The sequence below is a fragment of the Cibotium barometz genome, chromosome 19 (assembly GCF_041138505.1).
Source record: "Cibotium barometz isolate CiBa-2024 chromosome 19, ASM4113850v1, whole genome shotgun sequence".
Lineage (NCBI taxonomy): Eukaryota > Viridiplantae > Streptophyta > Polypodiopsida > Cyatheales > Cibotiaceae > Cibotium > Cibotium barometz.
The window spans coordinates 25371730-25392614 of record NC_141064.1 but is presented as its reverse complement, the minus strand read 5'-3'; the positions used below and the strand labels follow the sequence as shown (position 1 = coordinate 25392614).

Sequence of the window (20885 nt, the reverse complement as noted above, 5' to 3'; positions counted from 1 at the left end):
ATGGTTACCTCAAGTGTCCTGTCCATGCTTCTAAGGGGCCCACTATTTCCTGTTATGCTTCTACAAGGTCTAACAAGGCTCGGCTCTAATGGAGAGGTGGTTGCACGGTCATGCGGCACAGTGCAGCACAAGTCTGGTGGAATTATCTTAAATGCATTTTTGAGATGGAAATCATAATTGCTATATAGTGCCATTTTTTTTTTGTTCTATTTTAATGTATCGCGTTAAGCGCTCTAGTGCGTGTATGCAAGAAATCTCTGATGGATGGATTATGTCTCACTTGCTTTCCTAATCACTCAATATAACGTGCCATACAAAAGCAGCAGTAAAAAGAAGATTTTTGGGTAGCACATCACAATCAATCAAAAGCATCGTACATACAAACATGACAGGACCATGTTGTGGGGAACACGTGTCTGCCACTGGTAGCTTCGCAGACGTGATAACAAAAGATGTGCTTTCATCTGAATCTTACATCTACTATTTGATGTTGAACCCCATTCTAATTCATGCCGTGGCATAGTATCACAGCTGTAGAGCATAGAGGTTTGTGTTGAAGAATGCCAGTGACCAATAAAGTGTCTCGAACCTCTTCTGTAAAGGCAGGGTTTAGACTTCTAGGACCGTCAAAAATTCGCACCTTCAGCACGAATAGTGCCTATCACAAATATTACTCATATACCAATAAATCACTTTTTCTTTGGACGTGTGACCTCATTATGATGTGCAGACGTGAAGGATCCCACTCTTTGGCATCAATAGAAAAAATTCTAATCAAAGAGTGAAGAGAAGAGATACAACTTCAGCACCACTGCCATGCCCAATTGAAGAAAGAAGGTGCCGGCCACAATCAATAGCCATCTCTCACTCTGGCTTTTGATGTGCGACCTCATGTTGAGAGCAACAAAGGTTGCAGAAGCAAAGCCCGCCAACCCGACAATGATCCATCTGAAAATCTCTATCGGCACTGCAGTGAGAAACTGCCCACCACCATTGAAAGAACCATCAGTATCAAGCTATAAACCATACTTCCAATGCATACATACTCACGATAATAAAGATTCTTTAACTCTAGCAGCACCTAAAGGAGTATAAGTAGCTATTTACAACAAGGGCAGGAATGGGGTACACACTCCACATGGAAGTCATGCAAAGTGAGCTTACCGATGCTGGAATGAAGATGAAGAGAGAGTAACCATACAAGCACCATAGCTGTACCAGCCCAGATGTAACTCCAAAATAGTTGAGAAGAAAATATAATGCCAATGGCACAAAGAACTCATATCCATAAAACATGCCTGCAGACCAGGTTACTTTATTGATATCGTACTTCCAAGCTTCATCCTTCAGCTTGTGAGAAAGATAGGCTGCAAAGTTGCCTAGCGCTGCTGCAACAAAGATCAAGGTGGTACAGATCCAGAAAGGCCCATATCTGTAGAAAAAGAAAAAAGAAAATGAGGCAATGATTAGAAACATAGAAAAATTACGTATCATGCGACTGTCCAAGGAATGATCAAAATATTTTTAGAGACAACAATCAAACAAAAAGCTGACTTATGTATAGGTTCCCTTCCAGCAATCAACTTAATCATTGAAAAAACATAAACACGAGGTTGATTATTAGATATCAAGAAAAATCCTTTGGTTAACTCTGTTGTTATATGATTAGAAGCTGATGGCTTCTGGGTTGTGGTTTTAAAGTTTATACAGCATTAATGCAATGAAGAGCAATACAGAAAGGGAATATAAGCAAGCGTTTCAAATCAATCAAGTATCATTTCCTGTCCAAACATTTCAAGGTGACATATAAAATCAATGGGATTTATTTTCAAATTGATTTGATGAGAATCTGCATAAGTATGCCACCTCAACGCAAAAAATTTCATGTGTCCATTGAACCGTTACACATGGGAACAGGTGGTGAGTATGGGTTTTATACTTTAGTTTATTTAAAAGCTTGGTATGTTATAACGATTTAAAGCTTAGCATGCCAAAGGACAAGGACACCTATCTCACTTTGGGCATTTGGTGTGGTGTGGGCACCCCACACACTTAGGTAAACACTTGGCAGGGGGTAGATGCATGGCCCACTACCCTGGGCTCTCTCTCTCTCAAACAAGGAAATACTTTTGCGCATCACACAAGACAAGGCCGCCTGTTGTCCGTACCCTGTTCTTGCTGCCATATTGTTGTGCTAGCTGTTGTACACACACAAGCGCTGGTCGTACCTACTGCTGCTGATCGTCCAAAACATACATGTCACGACCCTGTGTTTTTCTCTCGCCAGTATGCAGGTGTGCACGGGGACATGGTGGACAGTGTGAATGGCATCAGTTTGGAGTTAAAGGAAACCCATGTGTGGACAACCCCAAGTGTGAAGGGGACAAAGAAATTTTAATTTAAAAGGTTTTAAAACCTTTGGTGGCCCTTGGAGGGGTTACGCTATTCCTGGGGGAGACCCTTTTTATGAGGAAGTTGGGCTGCAGCATGGAGGTGGCTTTTCCTGGCGGGCAGGGCACGCATGACACGTCGCATGTAATTTTTCTAAAGAAGGGCTGGCGGGCTGAAGCGACAGCACATGTTCTCTCTCTCTCTCTCTCTCTCTCTCTCTCTCTCTTTTGCTTGGCACACGGAGGACTGGACTGCATGTTGAGGGTGGGGGGGGACATGCTTATGGAGGGGCTGGCGGCTGAAAAGACAGGCCTCCTTCTGAACAGCACATAGGGCTTTCTTTCTCTGGCCAGAGTCGGCTGTACGCTGGGGGCCTCCACACGCCTTTGGAAGGCTAGTCGGGGAGTTTACAAGCGGCTGGCTGCAGAAAAACGGGGGGGGAGCAAGGAGCGTTGTGTCCAGCTGGACAGCAGCAGGCAAGGGCTGGACTGTAGGCGCAGGACTTTTTTTATATCTCCCTCTCCCTCTCCCATAGAAGGCAGCCAGGACTGCAGGCCGTTTCAGGAGGGGAGGTGCGGGCTGAACACAGGAGGTGCAGGATTGTTTTATCTCCCTCTTTCTCTCCCATAAAAGGCAGCCAAGACTGCAGGCCATTGCAGGAAAGAGGCGCAGGCTGAGCAAGTCTCTCTCTGTCTTTCTCCCTCTCTTGGAAGGAGCGGGCTGAAGGAGACGCATAGCCGGGACTGTTTTGAGATTGTTTATGGGATGTTTTGGTTAGCTGCAAGTTCAGGTCACTTGAATGTGTTCCTTGGCATGGGAGTGATGCAAGCTCGCATGGCTGCATGCTCATGGAGCAAATCGTTTTCTTCCTGCTGGAAAGGGACAGAGGGACCTACAGTTATGGGCATCTCTATGTTTCCAGATGTTTCATGAGGGAACAGGTAACTAGGTGTATGCCGTTGTTGGCACTGTTGTTGAATGGTGCTGTGAATGGTTCTATATGGAAATAGGACAAAGGGTTTCACGGGAAACAGGTCGTAGGTTTCTCAAGGAAACATGTTTATGGTTCTCTAGGAGATAGGTCACATGCAGGCAGAAGGTACAGGAATGGACACATGTTTGGTACAACCTTGCCCATGATACAGGGTCTTTGCAGGCTTCGGGAGTTCTACTGTGACGGCTGAGTTTCCAGCCTTATTGTAATCAAAGCTCGCTTATAATCAATTAAAGAAATACCGCAAGGGGCGCCACTGCATTTTGGGGCCAATCGATGTCCGTGTCCTGTTCTCAGGAGCACTCTAGCTCCCCCTGTTTGTTTTCCTTTTTCTTGGTCCTCAAAGGTGTTGAAGTGTTTTGTGCGCAAGTTTGTTTTTGCACCGCCATTTGGTTTTGTTTGAAGACCGAGGCCGGTTCACATACAACAGTACCCACATCATTATAGGCTGTTGTATTCACACGTGGTCATACCTTCTACCTTTGTTCACTCAGGTCAACGAACGCCTTGTTTGTGGACTGGTTATAAATAATATAACTTGTGTCGTTTCCATTTATGTAATGCGTAAATAAAAGCTTATAAAACATAAAAGGGTTATGTGTGCGCACTTTCCACTTGCAAAACCTAAAAGAGACTACTTTAGTTCCAAACAGGGCAATACACACGTCCACAGGGAGTCCAGATGTCCATGGTCCAATGGACATTCACAGGCAATGTCCAGAGCAAAAAAATGAATTCACACGAACAAAAACAGTATCCACACAGCATGCAAACATGCACATGCACATGCACTTGTTGACTTGAAAAGTCTCCCATCTGACCATCTTGTACACCAAGATCCCTCATTGGACACCATCGTGTACGTGTCCAAGCCAAAATCTCCATGGGAGCTGCCCATATAGTCCTTGGACACCCTACGGGTCGCCACCTCTGTAGAGTCCGTGTCATTGAAGTCTTCATGGACACTGTCCATGAAATCCATACACATAGCATTAATGAAGGGAGGTGAATTGTGTATTCTCTTTATGAACTGTTTTGTTTACAATTGAAACTACAAGTAAACTCTAGTTGAAAAGGGGGGACCTTTCTAATTGGGCTCAACATTTCTAGGAGCTATATATAAAAAAAGTATCTATAGCCTCAGATAACATACGAGGCTCAAAGACAGCCTGCTAAAATCCTATGTACTATTCTTCACCATCTGTAATCAAGAATGTATCCTAAGTTCAAGAAAGTACACCACCTCAGCCACAACTAAGAACAAAATAGGGGTGAGAGAGATCGGAGAGAAGCCTAAGACCTTGAATCGGTGCCCTGCGATGCACCGATGCCGAGGAGTAGAGACCAGAGCCCCCATGAATCCACTCCTAAGAGAAGCCCATCCATGTCATAATGCTTTTCCAAGGAGCCTGATCTTAGGCATTGTCATTTTGCTATATTTTTCTTTTCCGCAAGGTTGAAGCATGTATGAGCATTTCACAATACACTACTTCATTTGATAACAGATCCCTGCGTAATCATCTACTTGTGGCATAACACAGTATAGCCCATCACTGCGAACCTTCAAAGCAAAGAAAACAACTTCTTTTGATCTTTCTTTTGATGTTATTATTTTTTTCTCACGTAAGCACTCGGGTTACTTAGCAGTTTTCTCATCGTAACGCAACCTTGTATAGAATCCTCAAAAACGATTTCTCTACACTTACATGTCTGGGTTATGGCCCGTTTTCTCCACAAAGTCCCCTTTGTATGGGAGAAGAGAATCACGGATCCTTTCCAAGACATCAGACGTGTCCACGTTAAAATAAGGACTGAAACGAGTGACGCTAAAAAACCCTTGCCAACCTCTGGATTCTCCTTCTTGATGAGTCCCTGATGCTGGTTTGGAGAAGGAATCTGCCATATGATCAGAAAAAACCAACAGCACCTGATAAGAATTCCAATGTGCAGCAGAACAAAAAATACTTAAGATTATCAACACTGCAGTTGATCAAAGAGCCTTGATGCAAAAACATTAGGATATAAAATTTATACCATCAGCATCTGTTGGAGGCCGATAAGTCCCCGTAAGCTTGCCTTTAGTTTCACTTGGTGAGAAGGCTTGTAGCTTTGATTCTGCAAACAGCCATCACAGCTTTTTGATGTTCCTAGTGGATATCCTCCTCTCTCAACAAATAATGCAAAAAAGTATACGAGGATTTACGATGATATATATATATATATATATATGACAGGGTCAGACCTGGAAAAGGTAAAACCATGTGATCACCCCCTACCGCAACCTGTGAGCACACGTTCAAACTTCAGATAACAAAATTGTAAAATTTTATATACTGGGGCGACAAAGTAGAAAAAAGGACACCAAAAAGAGCCCCCAAAAAAAAAAAGAATTTGTAAAAGCTAGTAAAGTGATGCAATGGAAACATAACTTATGCATGAGTTGGTTTGAAGATCGGAGGGTGTCACGTGCATCCATTGCACTTGGGTGTTGCATGGACATATCTGTACTGTAAAGTGCAAGTCTATTGGATATCACAGGATCACACATACAGCTATGGAGGATGAACTATCATCATCATGGTGGAGTGTGTAGACGAGATGTGAAGCAAGGAGAGAGAGAAAGAGAGGGAGAGATGCTCAAGCCAAGAGAGCCAGTTTGCACAACTCAAATGATATTCAGTATGATAATGCATCCACCCAAATACATGCTTTGATAGGCACCAAGGCCTTATCTCTTGACCATAAATAAAAGGGTGTTCACACCACTAAGGACACTTGACTAGATTCCAAACTAACTCCGAAATACCCCACAGTCGTCAATTTAGTGATGTGCATTAGGCATTTTGTGAGCCTTAGTCCAGGGACCAGTCACCATCATAGTAGGCTATAGAGGCCAGTTAGTCAATCAATGTGATGGAGTTGGGGAATGTACATGTCATGTGCATAAAATGCCATGGACATTCTCAGATGCTGGTCCAGAAGAGGCAGCCAGAAAAAGAGCATTAGAACCAAGACTTGGAGCATAAGGTGCTGTTTTGGCTAGTGTGGACTAGGAGAAGGGGACAAGGATGACCTGTCGGCTGCAAGAGGGTACTGTCGGCTGTACCAGAGCAAAGCAGGAGCTGTCGGCTGAAACAAAAGGCTGTCGGCTGAAACAAAGCAAAGGCGGCTGCAGGTGCATAAATGCTTATGATTTCAAAGACCAGTCGGCTGGCCGACTGCTGCATACCAAGTGTCCAAGAGACTATAAATAGCACATGTGCTCATTTGTCACGTGCACACCATTCAGGTGTACAGTGACATGGCATCATTTTAGCATCATTAGCATCATCAAGAGTTATCAGGCATCATTCAGGCATATATGAGGGTGTTTTATCACCAAAATCAGCACGACACCATTTATGACCAGCCGACTGGCATTTATGGCATTTATGGCCAGTCGTGGACATTCAGCAGCTGGCCGACTGCATTAATGCTGGCCGACCAACCCCCTCACCCATATATAATAGGCGCCTCTCCATTCAGCACTTCAAGCTCATCATAGCAGCATTCAGCAGGGTGTTCTCCAACGCATCTCCTCCAGGAAGCTTTGGGAGCAGCATTTCCAGCCAACGCATCATCATCAGCATCATCTTCAGCAAACCCATCAGCATTCAGTTCAGTTCAGCCATCAGATCTGCAAACGCATGGAGCATCCACCTTCCCGTGTTGAAGGGCATCTGCGTTTCATCATCAGGTCAGCATAGCATCTGTTCCAAAGCATCCCTTCAGCGTTTCCTTCCCAGGAGACGAGGGAAAGATAGTGGACAGCAGTTCATATAGCATATCATCATATTCAGCAGTATAGATCCATTTGGATCTCATTGTAACCGCATTCATCATATAATATAGCTGCATTGCATTGACACATATTTGTCTATCTCTTAAATATCATTAAGTGCAGTTTAGTTAGACTAAGGTTGTGATTACTACGGTCTTAAGCCCTCACATGTCACATTGGTATCAGAGCGTTACAGGGTAACCAGCCTTAGAGCATGTTCAGTTCATCAGTCATTCAGTCAGACATCATTTTTATCGCTTCCGCACAATTAAACCCAGTTCTCAAAATTTTGCAAGCCACCCTTAGGGATTTTCCCTTAGGTATGCATCAGTAACCCATCCATCTACATTCTTGCACAGCATATAGGGTTGCGCATGGCTTGCATAGCAGTCATCTTAGCAGTCATCTTAGCAGTCCATCTTGCATCTGCAAGGCATACATGTTGCCCATGAACTCTCTGGGAAAGAATGACATCCATCATCAAAGGAGGACATAAGTTTTGGGCTTCAACTGGCAGCAGCAGGGGGTTTCTCTTCCACAGAAGATGGAAGTTTGCTCCAACATCGCCTCAGGAGGTTCAGAGCTTCAGGTACGACGGAGATGGTAGCAGGCAAGTCAAGGGTGACTCAGGTATTTCCAGGCAGTTTTAGCAGCATTTGCCGTTCAGTTCCCGCAGTACATGGAGTCTTGGCTCGAAGGATTTCACTCCTGCAGACGACCTCAGTCTCGACAGCAGAAGACAGAAGGGGGCAGTGGTTCGGAGGAGAAGGATCACAGAGGAGTCGAAGGTTGCCAGGTATACCACCCAGCAACAGTTTAGCAGCGGGGAATGTCACGTGCACACCATTCAGGTGTACAGTGACATGGCATCATTTTAGCATCATCAGGAGTTATCAGGCATCATTCAGGCATATATGAGGGTGTTTTATCACCAAAATCAGCACGACACCATTTATGACCAGCCGACTGGCATTTATGGCATTTATGGCCAGTCGTGGACATTCAGCAGCTGGCCGACTGCATTAATGCTGGCCGACCAACCCCCTCACCCATATATATATAGGCGCCTCTCCATTCAGCACTTCAAGCTCATCATAGCAGCATTCAGCAGGGTGTTCTTCAACGCATCTCCTCCAAGAAGCTTTGGGAGCAGCATTTCCAGCCAACGCATCATCATCAGCATCATCTTCAGCAAACGCATCAGCATTCAGTTCAGTTCAGCCATCAGATCTGCAAACGCATGGAGCATCCACCTTCCCATGTTGAAGGGCATCTGCGTTTCATCATCAGGTCAGCATAGCATCTGTTCCAAAGCATCCCTTCAGCGTTTCCTTCCCAGAAGACAAGGGAAAGATAGTGGACAGCAGTTCATATAGCATATCATCATATTCAGCAGTATAGATCCATTTAGATCTCATTGTAACCGCATTCATCATATAATATAGCTGCATTGCATTGACACATATTTGTCTCTCTCTTAAATATCATTAAGTGCAGTTTAGTTAGACTAAGGTTGTGATTACTACGGTCTTAAGCCCTCACATGTCACATCATTGGATAGATCATTCACTCCCTTATGGAGTGGGTCCAGCATTAGGATGATTTTGGGTGTATTCCACCTTTTATGAAAGGCAGCCTATGGCTGTAGATGTAGGGTACCTTTTTGTACCATATTAATATACTGAATTTCTAGCTCTCTCTCTCTCTCTCTCTCTCTCTCTCTCGCTCTCGCTCTCGCTCTCTCTCTCTCTCTCTCTCTCTCTCTCCCTTCTGTCTGCGTTTTTGCATCAGCATGTTCTCAGTGGTGTTTAGGGCTGAAAGAAGACCCCCAGAGCTTCTACGTGTTACAGTACAACTGCCTAGGCAGCTTATTAGACCATGTGCCGGCCACCGGACATGTATGTCGACAATCAATAGGTAAATCAGATAGCTTGTGTGGAACACTTGTGCCTCTATGCTAGGGTTTTCCAGAGATACAAGGACAGTGCGGCGGAATCACACACGTAGCATAGAGTCCTAAACTACTACTCTGTATTATGTACAAGAAAGAAGTAGTACAAGATGTGGCTGAGAATGAAGACGTCAAATCACTCCCTATGACATGTTGTACATTCCTCGCTAGCACTTCGCCTACACAGCCCTGTGACCTACTCTACAATCCTGGCTAGAACTTCACCTACTACAACAAAATGCTACGTGAAGCCCAACACTACGGAAAGCACATGAATATGACAATTTGGCTACCCACATATATATATGCACAAATGCTCCTTGTCGGTCGGTAATACTGTTGTCGCCCACTTGTACCCGACTGCCACATCATCACCACCACGTCATCATTGCCACATGGCAGTGCCACATGTCCTCTGCACTATTCAACTCTGCCTTCAACTGTTATTTGACGTCTAGCTGTGCCCTGCATACTTGTAGCTGTGCCACATTCTCCCCTACTTGTAACACACTTGTCCTCAGCTGCATGGCCTCTTCATCAACCCTCAACAACGGGCAAGACTCATCCGTGAACTGATCCTCATCAAACCAAACTGCTTGCTGGATTGGGTAGCTATCACCACTGGAGCTACTTTCGACGAGAACCCCACTTGTACTTATGCAAAACAACATGCTCCCATACTAAGACCTTCTACAATCCTCTGTCATCCGCCAACTCGAGTTCATCCTCATCTGGTGGAGCGCTCAGCTCGCACCCATGATACTCTACAAGGTTGCTCGAATGAAACACCGGATGCATTCTCCAATAGCTTGGTAACTCCAACTTGAAGACTACATCACTGAGGTTCTTGATAATCTTGAATACCTTTATTCATTGAAGCTAGTTTGGAAGCAACTTTCCCAAAATTATTTAAGCCGTAGCCTCATGATCTTCAAATAAAATCCATCTCCTTCTTTGAAGGTATTATCCCGAGATGTTTGTCAGCCGCGTAGACTTGCTTTGTCTACACATTCCATATTTCTTCACGAACTTGTTGCAATAGCTGGTGACTAGTCCAAATCCTGAACCACCTGGTCTGCCACCATCGTAAACTAGCGGGGAGACAAGTCTTGCTATGATTGTGTCAACAAATATCTGAGAGACTAGTGATCTGTACAAATCCAAAACTCTAAACCAATCAAATAGTGGGGCCACTTCCGAAGGGCGAGAAGCACTGCAAACAACTCCTGGTCATATGTGGAATACTGCAACTCAACACCACCGAGCTTTTGGCTCTCATAGGCAACCAGGCAGGTGGCCATGCTGCTCTCACCATTTGGCCACCCAAGAGGTTTTTTCCCCTATTTCATGCCAAGGTATGGGAGGCCAGGGAGTTTCGTGTCGCCCAAGCCCGTACTAAGGCCAGTGTGTCACCCATAGCGTGGCCAGGACATGGAACCCACTATTAGGGATCCCAATTTAGGCTTCCCACCGAGCCATTTCCATGCTCAGAAAGACCTACTATTTCTAGGTTCCAAAAACGGGAGATATATCCATTGCATAATGCCACATCTCTACCTGCTTGAAATTGTTTTCGCATGACTTGTTTTCATGGGACTGCCTGCTATGATGTGTCCAGTTCACAAGCAGGGGACGCACAACCCAGCCAATGGGCACCCTTAACCTTGTAAACACACATTAATGTGTGAACCCTTGTAAGAGGTGTGGTGGACCCCTTCCACCTCAAGCCCACCAACCTCTCCTACGATTCCTATCCTCCTCTCCATCTCACCTTCTTGGGGAGAAGGGGGGGGGGTGGTTGAGCCACATGGCACCTGGTGGGTTGGAACTTGGTCCCCTTCCACCTCAAGCCCACCAACCTCCAAGCCTAGTAGTGTCTGCTCCTTCGGTAGTGTCGGTTCCTTGGGCTCATCACATGCCGCCTTTGGGGTGCCTGGTTGATCCCACATGCAAGAGAGGTCACTGGTGGATTGACATAGGTCTTCTCTAATCTCCCAGGGCCCCACTTTTGGGGAGGGTGGCAGGGCACGAGACAGAAGCCTGCCTCGTGGCCCTGCCATGCCCTCCAGTGCAGCTTGATGTTTTCTTCTTAATTCATCATAATGATTGGCCATCCATCAAAGAGTATGACTGCATTAAAACCAACGTAGGCTGCCCATTAGAAAAATGTCATGTATGATGATGAGGCTAAGGGCTTCTACACATGTATTCCGACTTGCCAGGGTCCTTCCAAGACTAAAGGAGCATAGAATTAGTGTTCAGACTCCTCCCTCAACTGCCAAAAAGATCATAATTCTGACGGAAGCAAGTATATCAGGGTGCAGTGCCCTCTGAAAACCGTGTGATTCATCTAACGAGCCTGGATAGGTTCCACGTCTGAACCTACCCTGAGATTCAACGAAACTCACCACTATAGTGAAAAGTACCCGTGCTGAAAACAAAAACACATTAAATGCTCCAAGGAGCTTCCTTTTTTATGAAAAGGTTTTTCATCTGAAGAACCTTATCAACTTTTATGTTTTCTTACTACCATGTTGAGGGCAACAAATGCATAGATCTATCTGATCTGCAGAAACATAAACCGCTTGTCCGCCAGGATGACAAGAATTTCACGGCAAACAGTGTTAAATATGGAATGCAGGTTAACAGCTTATCTACGAAGATATTTGTTAGCTTATTAGGGATTCATGGAGAGAGAGAGAGAGGGAGCCCACCGGCACAGATCCGGACACACTCTCGGTCCCCAGGTGTGTGTAGCCCGTCGACATACTTCGATAAGTTCGAGATCCTCTAATCGGCGCTGTACTTATTTCTGTCTGCTGCGAGGGAGGAGGAGGAGGAGGAGGAGGAGACGACGACAACAACAACGGAGGAGGCTTCTTATAGCAAATAGGAAATCTGCGTGTTTGTTTCTTGTCGGTCTTATATACTTTGGCTGGCTTCACACTGATTTGGCCTTGCCACACGATCCGGAAGTGGTTGCAATAATTCACACCTTGTGTGATAAAACCCTTACCCCGCCTAGCCAAAATTTGGCACCAAAATGTTTTTTTTTGCATTTTCATTAAATATAGTCGTGACATTTTCAAGAATAAGAGAGTTTTTCTAAGGTTTCATTTTAGTATATAATGATTAATGCTTGAAAAAGTCAATGAAATGATGACCTTCCATATCCACTCTATTTAAGGCAATGAAATGATGACCCTCAATATTCTTTATATTTGCATGCATTCACCCATAGCTTTTCTCTTTTTTTTTGGGACCAAATATATATATATATATATATATATATATATATATATATATATATATATATATATATATATATCACAAGATCATTACATCAAAATAAATCCCTGATGCCACGTATTTATTCCTAGTGCCCACATCTCTATTCTTCATTGTTTAGCAACCTGCATAGCAAATTCCATCTCTCATCTTCATTTACAAAATCCCAAGATATTTTATAAGCCAGCAAAACACAAACCTCCATTAAAGCCTCTGTGGTGCATCCTCTTGGAGTCTGCTTTTCCAACACATCTCCTTTGCCTGACCAAATCTTTATAGTGGGTCTAGTCCCTATTGGGTTTTCTATAAAAGCCACAACAGTGTATTTCATATGCTTCTCTTTCAAGTACCATCTTCTAGTTTGTGTGATATGGCTTAATCCGTGATGAGGCTTAACTCGTGAAAGTGCAAGTTCTTAAGCCGTGATATGGAATTCTATGAATTTGTAGATTTTGACTCTTTTTATTTTTATTTTATGGGTCATCTATGTCACGATTTGCAAGCAACAGCTTCTTATGCGCTCATTTCTTACTTCCAGAGGGGTGACAAGAGCATTGTTATTCTATTATTGATGCGCTCCTAAGTATTACTTCTTGAATTTGATGCTGAAATGATGTCGAGGCAATAGGAAAAACTGCTGATTGTTTGCTTGAACAGACAAGCTCTTATGTTGGTCTGAATGCACGAGAGTGGTTGAGGGATTTGCTTGCTATTACTTGGGCCTCCATTCTTGTCGAACTATAGGTGAAGTTGTTGGGGTTGAAGTCGGTGGTGAGGTTTTCTTCACATTGTTCGATTTTGGCAACCATATGATGGAATTACCATCATAGTATCCTTGTTGTTGAAGTACATACACAGGTACCCATCTTTGACGAACACTGTAATTTGGTTGCCGATGTGCTTGGTGTTGATGCTTTCTTCTTTGTGTAAGCTTAGGGGACTTTGTGATGTACTTGGGGACCCAAGCTTTGGTATTTCTTTGGTAGTATCCTTGTGCTTGCAGCAGCAGTGTTTTTGCTACCCACACTTGTTGCATTGGTAGAGCTCTTTGAGGAGCTCGCATAGGCTTTTGTGGACGGTGTTGTAGAGTACTCTTCTTCTTCCTTGGCTTTCGAGTTCTTCATTGAGGAAGAGGTTTTGACTATTGAGGCACCCAAATTTGATTGGCACCTTCATAGTAACCTTGAGCTGCAAGTAGCTGCTTCTCCACCCACATTTTGATACTATTAAGATATCGTGATTGTGGGAGTCTTGGTGGAGTTTTCTTTAGGGTTGATGTGGAAGGTTTGGGGCCTTGACTTTGGCTGGTGTTGGTTGTGGGTTTGAGAATCATGGGCATTGTTGATGATGATAAGGTTAGAGTCTCTTGTGGAGTGGCCGTCGGATGACGAGGCCTTTGAGCATGTGGTTGTCTCCTTTGTTGAGGTTTGTCGATGAAAATGCATAGGCTCCGGGGTCTTTCCTTTGAGTTCCCTGTTAGAGATAGATGGTTGGGCTCTGGGAACTTCTTCACGAAGCTGATTTACGAGGTTTTGGCATTGAACTTTGTAGGTGAGGATGGGGTTGAGGGAGTAGAGGCTTTATCGGAGTTGGTTGTTGACGCAAATGGTAGGTCATTATGTAGAGGAGCTTTTGTGGAAGAGGCTTGTATCCTTTTACGTTCCGCATCATAGAAATCCATTAAAGTTAGATCCTCTTCGTGGCAATATGGTATTGCCAACTTTTTGTCGTTGACCATCATGATGACTCTATTGTTAGCAAAGCACAGTGGTGCTTGGGTAGCAACAATCCATTTATGTCCCAAGATTAAATCTGCTTCGAACACATACTCAACCACAAAAAACTTGCAAGTGAGGGGGTTAGTTTCAATATACATTGTATGTTCAAAGTACCCCAGACATGGCATGTTCAAGTCTTGTGTAAAGGTAATCCTTTCAGGATGTGCCATGAGTGTTGGTTGACCTAACAAATCCCATAGATCGAGGGTCATGAGATTGTGTTCTCGTGTTGATAAAGCAATGCTTAAGCTGTGGTGATCTTATTTGCAATTTCCAATCCAATGAAAATCCTAGGGATCTTTTCAGTAAGATATGTTGGAAGCCCCAGCTCCTACAAGGTTTCTTCCTCCCGTAATAGCAATTGTACATTGCCTGCAAAGAGTGTTCAAGGTGACTGTTTACATGGATTCATCTAGTAAATACAATGATTCACTTATCCAAGGTCCACCAAAGACGACATCATACTCAAGGGATTCAAGGTAACATGGAATGTAAATTCCATATCGCCATCGATTGTTTGAGTAGTGTATCTAAAGGAACATGGAACTTCAATGTTTTGTCCATTGGCTCCTCTTGCAAGACTATTGCTTGTAGGGATGAGTTTAGGTTGTCCCAATGACACCCAAGTGTCTATTGTACAATGTTATGACTAGCTTGAGGACTAATCAATGTGCGTTTGCGCGCTGAACATCATTGCCTGTAGGGAAATCCAACCATACCATGATAGAATCTTCCAAAGGAACCATGGGTGTTTCGGTTATTGTTTCAGCTTTAGATCCTGTGTCTGTTTCATATTCCTATTCACTTTCACCCTCTATTTGGGTCTTAGCTTTTTCAAGAGTACCCAATGTGTATACTGGCACACTTGGCCCTCTGAGAATTAATGAGGGCTGTTTTGGAAACTTGCGAATCCTCACAGTATTGTTTTATGGAGTTCGTTATGTCCTTGTATAACTCAGGTTGAGCCATTAAAGGTGCAAGTGTTGATGTGATGTTGGCTTTATTATGAGAGAAGAGCATTCCTTCGAATGAGGTTTTGAGAGATTGTTTTAATCTTGTAAGGGAAGTATCGAATTCCTCACGTGCTTTCTCAAGCCTATAGTTCGTATAGTCTGTTTCAATTGACTCTTCTGTGTAGAGAGTATGTCTTCCTCTTGAAAGGGAAAGCGGTACTCATCTAGGCTTTATATTTTGGTTGCTCTTTTAGGATTGGCATTGTGAGGCTCAGTCACAACCGGTGACCCTGTAAGACATTCAACCAAGCTAAGCATGCTCTCCTAAGCTTGCTTTTTGCGTTCCATATATGTCATGTGATTATTATGGGTGGTTGGGTGGGTTCTAGTTTCTTGATTGGTCTATGTGGTGCACTGAACAAAGAGTAAGAACTTGTCTCACCTCACTTAGTGATGTACTAGAACTTGTTTCATTCTCTAACTTCCTTTGGTTTGTTAGTTTTTCATTATGTTTGCCCATGTAATGAGATTGAATTCTCTTTTGAGTTTTTGTATTCCGTGTGTTGCACATATGGGTGTTGTGGTTTGTGTTGTGTCTTTTGATATGGATGCTTCTGCATCATGTATAGCTTTTGGCTCTTTTATGTTTATATCTCTTTTTGGGTTTATGTCATGTATAGACTCCTTTTCCTTGTCTTTTAATTCGACCTTGGTTTCGATAGTTTGTTGTCCCTTGTTTTTCTTGGTTTTAAAAGGTTTTGTTTTCTCTTTTGGGTTCTGTTTTAAAGCATGTTCTTCTACCCATGTTGAGGTGTTGTCTTTACATTCTTTTTTACTATTTGTCGTGCCCTGGCTTGTAAATGTGTAAGCACATTCAAGGGTACCGTGGACAATTGCCCATTTTGTACACTTAAGATATTAAGAGTTATATTTTGTGAGACAAGGTGCATTGAAGCAACTCGTCTTGGGCAATCTTGGCACATGTGATCAATGCCACATCGTTCACACATTGGTTGCAAGGTGTCAGTGACTATGGGCATGGAAGTATTCCAAACTAAGATGTTAAGAGTTGCATTTTGTGAGACAAGTTGCATTGTTGCAACCCGTCTTGGGAAATCTTGGAACATGTGATCAATGCTACATCGTTCACACATGGGGTGCAAAATTTTAGTGACTATGGGCATGGAAGTATTCCAAACTGTGCAGTCTGTCATTTTGTGAGGTCCACGACAATAGAAACGTTGAAGTGTTTGATTAACTGCTTCCTGAGCAGTTTCTACCCTTTGGACTGTTTCTGTTTGGTTCACGGGAGATGGAGGTTTTGATTCAATTGTTGATGAATTGGGACACTTTGTAGTATCATGATCGAGGGATTTACAATATATACAGTATAGAAAAACAAGAGCCTTGTATGCACAATGGGGATTAGGATGGTCATAGTGATTGCACTTAACACAAGGCATTTCGTTCCTCACTTGTAGAGGCATTAAGGATGTTTGATTTTGAAGGAGCTCATCTTCTCTTAGAGATGTCGATTGAAAGCTTTTAAGCAAGGCTACATAGAATTCAAGGAATGACAATTCCGAGTTCAATCTTTCTTTTGCCATTGCTTCACTTGGTTTAGATGAGGAACAACTCGTAGCATAATCATCTTCTAGCATGTTGTCATCTAAACGTACTGCTTCTTTACAACATTGATTAAATGTTTCCGGGTTGGAGACAATGATCAAGTTGTGTAAGCTCTTTTTCTCTAAGCCCATCATGAGACATCTCTTCAATTGAAAATCGTTTAATTTTTCCCATGACTCACATTGTGAGTCTAAGAGTTTAATCCAAAGGATAAAGTCTCTAATGGATTCATTTGGTTTACGCTCAATTGAATAGAGTTCTTTTGCTGCACTCCACCGATCACCTTGTCTGGAAAAGCCATGGAAAAGGCTGTTTTCAAGGTTGTGAAGTTGGTCTTGATTGCCGACATCAATGTGATGAACCATCGAGTAGCCTTTCCCTCTAAGCATAGGTTCAACACATGTACCTTGGTGGGATAGTTGGGATTTCCAAAGGCTTGACATCTCTATTCAAACATTTGTATGAATTGAACAGGATTTGTTGCTCCATCGTATTTGCCCATGATTTTGGAAATTTATATGGCCATATTTCTGTATGAGTCACTAAGGCTGTATGTGAGTGCTCTTGTTTGGGAGAGACTCACAGAGTCCTTGGGTTACCCCCCTTCCTAAACTAGTCGGTATATCTAAGGTGTGGGCATCCAGGGGTTGAAAAGAGTTGGTACCTATAAGATTTGTGGAGATGTTAGGTAAAGGACCAAAGCCCGGTGGGATTGAAGTGACAGGGGGTATAATCCTCAATGACACACTTGTTATAGGCATGGCCAATGGTATTGGGAGGTGAATTTGGGGTATAGATCTCAATGGCTCCAAGATGTCAGCCATTGGGTCCAATCCTTGTGTGATTCCTGACAATCTCTCTATCGTTGCCATGTCTGATTGCCTAATTGCTCATTAATGAGCAAGCACACATGTGGTTTTTTTTTTGCTTTTTAGTCCATTACAACCTTAAGAGGCCTGGCGTTCTCTTCATTGGGTCAAACGAGTGTCTGTTTGCCCTAGCGTAGGCGCTAGATGCACGTGAACATCTGAGATAATTTTTTGGAAAAGTGCCAAAAATTTCTCTTTTAATATTCAAAATGTTTGTACCTAGAACATCGTGGAAATTTCCCTTTTTGCATCTAAATTTTTATGCATGTAAAAATAAGTATAACAAAAATTTCTCTTTTCTCTAATTAAACAATATTTGCATAAATACTATAAACGTATTTTTCATAAATATAACAAAAATCATTCTTTTAGCATAAAAATGGTTATGCCTAGAATATGATGGGTATTCCTCTTTTTATATTATTAAATTTATGCATAAAAATAAGATTCATCTTTTTTCTGAAAAAATTTGCCATAGCTTCGCTGCAATTTCAGAGAATGTTTAATTTTCTAATCTTAAATAAATACTCATAATTGAAATGTGATAGGAACTCCTCTTTTAAACTAAAATTTTATGCATATATAGCATAATTATAAACATAATTATATTTAAACCTTTTGATTATTCTTAAAATATCCATTCATCATTATTATATGAAAATACTTACAAAAATATTAGCATAACTCTCTTTCAGTCTTAAAATGAATTAATATGGTTTTTCTTAATCATAAACAAGCTCAAAAGAATTAATCATCATTTTTAACTAGATTAAAATCATAAAAATATTTAATCTTCTTCTCTAGCTTATCAAGCCTTTGATTTTAAGAAAAAACCATTGATTTTAAAGCTTTCCAAGCATTAGAGGGGTTGGGAAGAAGATTATCATTGAGAAAGATAGAAAAACACCATGGATTAAGGCTTACCCTTGATTTTTGGCTTGATTCTTTTAAAAAGAAGTAAATCCCACAAGGCAAACTTGGCCACCAAGATGGGGAGGGTAATCTCCAAGAGAGGATGGAGATTTGTGAAGCTCCAAAGCTTCCCAAAGTAGAGGCAAAATAGAGGGATAATAAAATTACACTAAAATGAAGATAATACTGGCATGTAAATACAAAAAGATGAAAGTACAAAGGAATGAGGGTCTCTTTATAGGTGAGGGAGGTCACTAACCAAGTTCAATTGGGTTCTAGAGGTTTCCAACTTCAGTTTGAACAAGATTTGGACCAGTTTGGCTCACTTTTTTATCCAGTTTGTAGGAGGAGAGATAAAAATATCTCATTTTTTGAACAAGATTTGGACCAGTTTGGCTCACTTTTTTATCCAGTTTGTAGGAGGAGAGAGGAGAGATAAAAATATCTCATTTTTGGAATTAAAAATGCAAGGCAATGATGAGAAAAAGGTGCCTCCTTCATGAGCCCCCTTCCCCACTCCTGAGGTGTCAAAAATTGATTTTTTTACTAATAAACCTCAATTTTTAACTAATAAACCCAGTACTTAGTCAACTCTTGATCTTATGTGAACATTTACTCATTTTTGGGGGATTTTCTTTTATTCTTTGTATTTTTTTCATCTCAACACTTGTATTAATCCTATTGGCCCTTTAGAACCTTATTTGGACCTTAATAAAAAATTTCTGAAAATGTTAACCCTTAGGCTAAGGTCTCTTATACACATATTCAATTAATTTCTAATGCACATTGAAAAATTCTTTTTGAACTTCTGTTTCAAGGAAATTCATCTTAAATATAAGGAGAAACTTTGTATTCAAAAATATCTCAATTTTATATTACCTCTCTCTAGAATATTTTCTCTCTCTAGGTCAAAAACAAGGGAAAATAATATTTTCTTGCATTCTAAAATAGGGGATGATTACAAAAATTGAAGGGGAGGTTTTTTACACCTTTACATCTCAAAAGCTAGAGGGAGGAACCTTACACTAGTGTGGCTAGCTAGTGGGCATCACAAGCTGATGGGTTCCTTGTTGGGAGGCCGCACCCCCAAGGCAAAGTCCACATAAGAACTCTCCACAATGAGAGTCCACATGAGAACTCTCCACAAATGAGCTACAAACCCAAATATATAGCCCTATGAACCGGTTCTCCAGTAAGAACCATGTACAGTCGACCTCCGACCTCTAATACTATCCATTTTATGTCCAAGCATGGGACATAATATGAGCATTCCATAAAGTGCCTTAGAGAGAGTGTACATGTACAACCTATTAAAAAATCCTCAATGTTCCATAAGGAAACAAGAAGGAAGGACACACAACAAGATAACCCACAAGCATCAAGGATGGCACACTACCCCATAGATTTTAACTTCATTATCACCCATTTGAAATGATCATTAAGTCTTAAGTAGTGTAACAAGAATTCACTAAATTATGAGCTATGTGATGAGGAAAGAAAGGTTGATACTCCAACACTTTAAAAGCATGTGTAGTTTTAGACCCTTAAAATCACATGCCTTGACCAATTTAAATTATAAGAATAATCTTTTCATAAAACCCCTCCTTTGGGGGATGGAACTATCGAGACACTCTTGTAGAAAATGATAAGAATAATCTTTTTATAAAACCCCTCCTTTGGGGAATGGAACAACTGAGATGCTCTTGTAACAAATTTAGTGCTTACTTCTCCCTCCATTTGTTTACAAATTGCTCCAATGTTGAGCTAAGTTTTTGCTCTAACTAGTTGCTTGTGTGTAGAAGTCAAAGTCTTGCATATTATTACTTGCAAATCTGCTTTGGATGAAATAATCCCACATGAGGAAAAACTATGTTGGGTTGAATATATCCACAAAAAGGACATAAATTCAAAGAGAAAATAGAGATTGAGAAGCCTCATGGCATGGGTTTAGCAATGCAATAAGTATTGGCAAGAGAACCTAATTAGGAACCTACATTGATGTGCCTTGAGATACGTGGGTGACATAGCATGGTAAGGAAACCAATGTGCCATATGACAAGGATTGGTGCTAACATGCTTAAGCTTAATGTAATATTGGCTTCCCAAATATTTCCAAAGTTAAAACTTGGATCTAAGGAGATTTAAATATGATGATTAAACACATGATTGATTAATAAAGGTGATGAACACATAATTAAGACTTGGATCTAAGGAGATTAAAATATGATGATTAAACACATGATTGATTAATAAAGGTGACGAACACATAATTACACTAAAAAGAAGGCTTAAATATAATA

The 20885-nt window shown here is 41.8% G+C and overlaps 1 protein-coding gene across 1 annotated transcript; it reads right to left on the bottom strand.

Annotated features, from left to right (window-relative positions):
• Positions 1-324: 324 nt before the first annotated feature.
• Positions 325-12060, bottom strand: LOC147628372 (uncharacterized). The gene is made up of 6 exons (XM_086813455.1): positions 11871-12060; positions 5628-5667; positions 5420-5500; positions 5092-5281; positions 1165-1432; positions 325-980 (listed from the first exon to the last, which is right to left on the bottom strand). The coding sequence occupies exons 1-6, from the start codon at positions 11922-11924 to the stop codon at positions 771-773; spliced, it is 843 nt and encodes a 280-aa protein (XP_086669581.1). The 5' UTR covers positions 11925-12060; the 3' UTR covers positions 325-770.
• Positions 12061-20885: the final 8825 nt, after the last annotated feature.

What these genes read in the sequence shown, in the direction of transcription:
- LOC147628372 (XM_086813455.1), bottom strand. Translation starts at nt 11,924, where the DNA reads ATGTCGACGGGCTACACACACCTGGGGACCGAGAGTGTGTCCGGATCT. An exon ending in CATGGTTTTACCTTTTCCAG is followed by an intron (nt 5,501 to 5,627) that starts GTCTGACCCTGT and finishes GGCTGTTTGCAG; the next exon opens with AATCAAAGCTACAAGCCTTC. An exon ending in TCATCTTCATTCCAGCATCG is followed by an intron (nt 981 to 1,164) that starts GTAAGCTCACTT and finishes GGTGGTGGGCAG; the next exon opens with TTTCTCACTGCAGTGCCGAT.